The 6,133-nt window shown below is 41.0% G+C and overlaps 1 protein-coding gene across 1 annotated transcript in view; it reads right to left on the reverse strand.

Annotated features, from left to right (window-relative positions):
• The window catches only part of MTR (5-methyltetrahydrofolate-homocysteine methyltransferase), a 170,889-nt gene that overhangs the window by 123,386 nt on the left and 41,370 nt on the right, over positions 1-6,133 (reverse strand). The window contains exons 6-8 of the mRNA XM_006872011.1: positions 5,285-5,344; positions 4,126-4,220; positions 715-815 (exon numbers count right to left, since the gene is read on the reverse strand). Coding sequence (XP_006872073.1) covers positions 715-815; positions 4,126-4,220; positions 5,285-5,344 — 256 coding nt within the window. The remainder of the gene's footprint in view (positions 1-714; positions 816-4,125; positions 4,221-5,284; positions 5,345-6,133) is intronic.

Here is a 6,133-nt window from a genome sequence, read left to right on the forward strand (position 1 = left end):
ATTCAAAATGGCCAATACCAGTCCATTTCAGCTCACTAATGCCTACTCTGACTACCCAATTTCCTGTTATATTTATCATCCCCTTAAAGTTACTTCAGTCACAGTGGGGGGGAAATTTTTATGTGCATTAAAACATTTATATTTGGAGAAAGGAAGTTGCAAAATTATCTTTTAGCTCTAAACAGCTAAACAGTGCTCAAAGACATTCATTGGGAAATCTAGTTAATCCAAACAGATTACTGATATTTAATTGGATGGTTTGAGATATAGCTACAAGTATCTTAGGGATCCCTACATACAGTGAATTAGAAGTCCTTGGTTTTTGAAAGAATATATGTAATATCACATAGGATTTTCATTCTGCTTTTGTGCCAACAGAGTGGAAAGAAGAAGAGGACTCCCTCGCCTCCTTTGTACCCATCTCTGGGTCAAGGTCACATGGTAAGAACTGTCAGCATAGGCCAAGGTATGCCCAGTGTCATTCATTGAAGTGATGCACAATTCTGAAGCTTTCAGGTTAGCTGCAACGCTTCCTTTAATCTAGAGGGAAACACTAGTCTAGAACTAAAGACCCTTCATTTATGAAATGTCTACTGAGCACCAGCTATTTGCCCAAACCTGCATATAAATGGTTTCAATCAACACCTGCTACCATATCGCTCTCCCAGGTCTCTCCATTTCTGTTCCCCCACGGGAGGCACCTCGGAAACATACCTGCATTGGGGTAACAGAGCACATAGGCTGGTGTACATTTTCCAATTGTTTCAATAAAAGGTCTCATTTCAGCTGCGCCCAGGGCACAATTTAATCCAATGCTGGAAAAACAAAACGAAGACATCTGAAGCACTACCTTCCTTTCAGCATATTTATCTGCGTAAAAAATGGTCTAAAACCAAGCCAACGATGAACCTCCTAGGACGTCCTATGCTCAGCTGGAGTCTGAGCCATCTCACTGAGGTATCCTGCCCACTGCGCTTTTTAGCATTGTCTCCAACTTCGGGTGATCTGAGAGCTAGAAGAGCATGCCTACGGATGGTGATGGTGTTGGTGGTGGTGCTGTGCCATTGAATCAGTTCTGACTCAGAGCGACCCTATGTAGGGTTTCCAAGGCTGTAAATCTTAACTGGAGCAGAAAGCCTCATCTTTCTCCTGCAGAGCGGCCAGTAGATTTGAACTGCTGACCTTGTAGTTAGCAGTCCAGCTCATAACCACGCTACCAGGGCTCCTTATCTATGCCTATGGATGTTGTTGTTGTTAAGTGTCTGACAGATAGTGACTCTGTGGAAGGTTTCCAAGGAGCAGCTGGTGGGTTTGAACTACCAATCTTGTGGTTAGCAATCCAGTGCTGATCTTACAGCACCACACCAGAGGTCCAGAGTTTATTTAAGGTACCGTATCTGTATACGTAAGCTTATAGATATGGAACCTTAAGTAAGCGCTGGTTAATTGTACACTGTGAGATTAAAAATTTCAGCAAACTACCTCTGCTAATAAATATCGGATCTGAAGGCAGGTCTTAATGAAAGGAAAATCTTGGTGACAGTGTATATTGTATTCCAAAGTTTATAGCAGGATCTTAATAAATGTCTGACTAATTAAAAAGTGTTGTTGTTGTTGTTGTTGTTAAGTGTCGTTGAGTAGATTCTGACCCATAGTGACCATATATAGGGTTTCCAAGGAGCAGCCGGTGAGCTTGAACCACCGACCTTGCAGTTCAATTGACTTTGCAGTCAGATGCATTAAACCACACAGCCACACTGAGACTCCAATAACAGTATAAGGATTGTTAAAACACTTAACATTTTTGTGACAATCACAAATCAGTAAGTGATCGTTTCTGAATCTTCTTCACATATTGTCTGTGTGTCTCTATTTTAATTAATCCATTTTACTTTTTTGACCAAACTTCTCTACAACCCTTTCTACTGTACCAGGATGAAAACTCAAAAGTCCTAAACAGCGGACAACATACACAGGATCCAATCAAAGCCTCCAGTTCCTTGGCTGCCTTCTCTGTGTCCCTGAAATCTGTAAGATCCTTAACAAAATGGAACCTAAATGGATTCTCTCTTTGCTATAGATGAAGGTATAAAATAGATTATACAATGTCAACAAAAATAACCACAGAGTGATCCATAAATCAGAATTAACTGCATGCTTGCTCAAAAATAGAAAACTAAGTGATTTGGAATGCTAATACAAGCTCATCTTTGGGTTCCTGAAAGTAAGGTGTGTCCTCTGAGGGTGTCCACTAAGACTACAGACCTGGGAGGAGCCTGGGATGATACATCCAACAAGACAGAGGTTTGATTTCATCTGGAGAGACTGATACAGATAACAAATAAAGTTGAAGCAAAAGGGTGGGAAAGAGAGAGGAAAAAATTAGTTTGTCTTCAGAGAGTCTTCACTTTCCTCCCTTCAGTTTTTCTTTTAAGTATTTACTGAACTCCTACTGCATGCCAGGAGCCCTGGTGTGGCGCTGTAGGATAAAGCACTAGACCACAAGGTTAGTTTGAACCACAAGGTCAGTGATTCAAACTCACCAGCCGCTCCTTGGAAACTCTCTACAAGGTCATTATGAATCGAAACCAACTTAACAGCACTTACCAACAACAAACTAAGTGCCAAGATCTCTAATAAGCTCTACAGAAATAACGGCAATTAAGACACTGCTCTGGGAATGCTCATATCTGCCGAGAAGACAATGACAATCAGTCTAATAGTTATCTTCTTAATTATCAGGTGCCATCAATTGTGTATCAATGCAATATACATTAATAAATAATATTAAAATAGATTCCATGAAAACGTATGACCACATGACATCAGCTGTAAGATACACCCTGAAATTTAAAAAAAGGCATTAAAATGTGAAAAAGATGAGCACATAGTTGTGAGAATGTGATATAACCAGTGGTTAAGAGCAACTTTGTATCCCTGGGCCCACTACTTACATGACTTTGGGCAAGACAACAGCTTCTGAGACTGCTTCATTAAAATAAGGATTGTAACAACAGTACTAACTGCAAAGTGGTAATGTTAGAATTAGAAGAAATAGTTCTCTTAAGGACTTAGAGCCATCATACAACAAGGTCTCAATAGATGGTCTCTACTACTGTCTATACGGCTTGTGCTTTGCCAGCTGTGAACTGCTTCCCTGAGAACACTGCCGGAGGCTGCTGAGAGAAACGATTCTGACAGGGTGCTTACGATGAGACTTACAGGCTCAGAAAGACTCAGCCCAGTGAAGAGGCTCACGATGAAAACAGCATGGCCTTTTGGAGTTTCCACTTCAGTCATGTATGTAAATTGTAAATATTTTGAAATTAAAAAAGAAATAAAAATATGGAAATATTTTAGAGTAGAAGGCAAAAAACAACTTATTTTTTTAGATAAATTCTGAGCTTCAGAATTCTGGCCATACCCAACACTAGGTTGCTTTGTGGCTGTTCCAAAACCGGGGAGTAGAGGAAAGGTTTTGCACAATATTGTGCTAGAAACAAATGACTGATAACAGCTCTAAGGTCCTTAAACAACAAGGACACCAGTTACAGAAACAAAGGCAAAGTCCCTCAAATGACCTCAAAATGTCCCAGGTGAAAATGGAACTAGAACACAGACAATGAGAATGTTCACGCAGGGTGGAGAATGTAACCAGCATTCTGAGAATGTCACTGAACAACTCGGGTGCACATTGTGGAATGCGGACTTACAGCACTGTGTAAATCTTCACTGAAACGCTAATAAAATCGTATTTGAAAGAACAAAGCCAGAACAGGTGGAAATGGTACAGTGGAAATATGTAACTAGCAACATCCTTCCAGACAATGAAAAACAACCAATTCCAACCACGTCACACTTTATATTGTTAGTTGTTAATTGTCATCGACTTGATTCTGACTCATGGTAACCCCAGGTGTGCAAAGTAGAATAAGTTTTCAAGGTTGAGACCAGAGCACCAGGCCTGTTTTCTAAGGTATCTCTGAGTAGGTTCAAACCACCCACCTTGTGTCTAGTAGTACAGAGCTTAACCATTTGCACAACCGGAGGTCTCCTGTCAAAATGTTTAAGCATCAGAAAAGATTATTCAAAGAGAAACTGAGTCCAGGAGAGAATGACACTCACCAGAGTGGGGCTGCATGAGACACACTGATGACAAAGGCCTCCCCCGTCTGTCCAGAGAGAGTGCGCCCGCTCTTATCAACAATTGTCCCTGAAATCTGAATTAACCAATTAAACTGTGTCAACAGTGGAAAATCAAGTTAAGAAGACAGTTACAAAGACAACCAAAAATGAGCAGGCTGATTTTCGTTGTTCTCTTACAATACAACTGTGTAACTCTAAGTCAAAGGCAGCACATTTTATAATGGTCAGGATTAACCAAACCCACAGCCAGCAAGTCGGGTCCACCCCACAGTGACTCCACCAGGGCAGAGGAGAACTGCCCCACAGGGTTTCCAAGGTTGTGACCTTTGTGGAAGCAAACTGCCCACCTTTCTCCCACAGAGAGACTGGTGGGTTTGAATCAATACAAGCACGTAACCACAGTGCTACCAGGGCTCCTATGGTTAGGAGACACATATGCAAACTCACCTGGGATTGGGGGCTGGCGAGGCATATAACAGAACAGGGAAAGTCACTGAGGCACACCCAATGAGCAAACACTCCTTAGATTTCAGAAACTCAGTCCCATTAGAGAAAGCTTTCCCAGACACCATTTCACTCTCACCAAGCCATCTCACAACTCTGATCTGCTTCCACAGAGATTCCATACAGTCTAGGAAACCCTACAGGGCAGTGACCCTGTTCTACACAGTCACTGTAAATCAGAGCTGGAGCCCAACAGAAGTTAACAACAATTGACTTAATCAAGCGCCAGCCTGGTGTCTTCTTCAGCATGGGGTGCCTTGTAGTCAGCGCAGAAGTCCTCCCTCCTGGGCCCCAGTGAAAACAGGTGGCTTCATTGGATTACTTTCTAGCAGCCTATTTTACAACAACGACTTCTAGACTCCTTTTCTGACTATTAATTCTAAGTTATTGCTATAGAATTATTGGTGAACAGAGGAAATTAAAGTAAGGTGGCTTCTACACGATACTATGGTGGCTTTTTTAAAGGTCCGTGGAAAAATGGAATGAAAAAGAATGACATTTTCCCACAAACATTTTGAAGTCTCCTCACATTAATAGTTCTACTATGTAAGGGATGGAGGGGAATAGCACTTCAGATGACAATATTAATAAAAAACAAAATTCATTTTTGGAAAAGTAAGCATTTAGAACTTACAAAGACAGGATGGGGAGCATACTCCTCTTCAAAGAGTTCCAGGAGTGCAAACAAAGCTGCCTGTCAAAAAAAACAAAAACATCTTTCATCTTTCTTTCTAAAACGATTATGTTCAGGTCAGTTTAGTTGGCTGATCAGTGTTCTCTTTTCCTAGACCTTCAGATAAAGTCCACATGGCGTGTTCAAGCACAGCTCAAGCATCCCTCTCTCAAGTGTAAACAGTAACACAGTGAGTTAAAGCAAAATAAGGATCCACTGAGAGCTCAGCTGTGAACTCGTAGCTCTTCTCTGGAGGAGCGGAAGACCTGGTCTTTCTTCTTTCTTTCAATGAAACTAAGAGTGTCCATGTCTTCTTTCACATCTGTACAGAGGCATGGTCAGTATAAGAACCCAGAGTGTTGTAACATACACAAGAAGGGTATGATATTAGTTTGGGTTGTACAGCTATGACTGCCATGTTACCTAGGGCTGGTCAGTCATGTTTTATTCAGTTTCAAGCAAAACATCTTCCCTTGATCCTATTTCTTGGTTCTAAGATATATATTTTTTCACAATTAATTTTCTGAAATAAGAATACAACCTCTAATTAATGTGTAATTATTACAATCATTGTAGTGGTGGATTACTTTCCTACGAAGCTACTAATCCATAACTTTCAGAGTTTATTTTTTTAGAACCAGACAAATTAATTCTAAACAAGTCATGGAAAATAATCATATAAGAATAGTCAGGAGAGGAGGAACAAACAAGAGGGCAGATCGGGTGGATGTATAGCAGAGAGCTCCCCCAACAACAACACAGAATACCCGACCAAGCAGGCTCAGGGGATGGTCCCAGAACTCTGAACCA

This window comes from Chrysochloris asiatica, unplaced genomic scaffold, assembly GCF_000296735.1.
Source record: "Chrysochloris asiatica unplaced genomic scaffold, ChrAsi1.0 scaffold00179, whole genome shotgun sequence".
Classification (NCBI taxonomy): Eukaryota; Metazoa; Chordata; class Mammalia; order Afrosoricida; family Chrysochloridae; genus Chrysochloris; species Chrysochloris asiatica.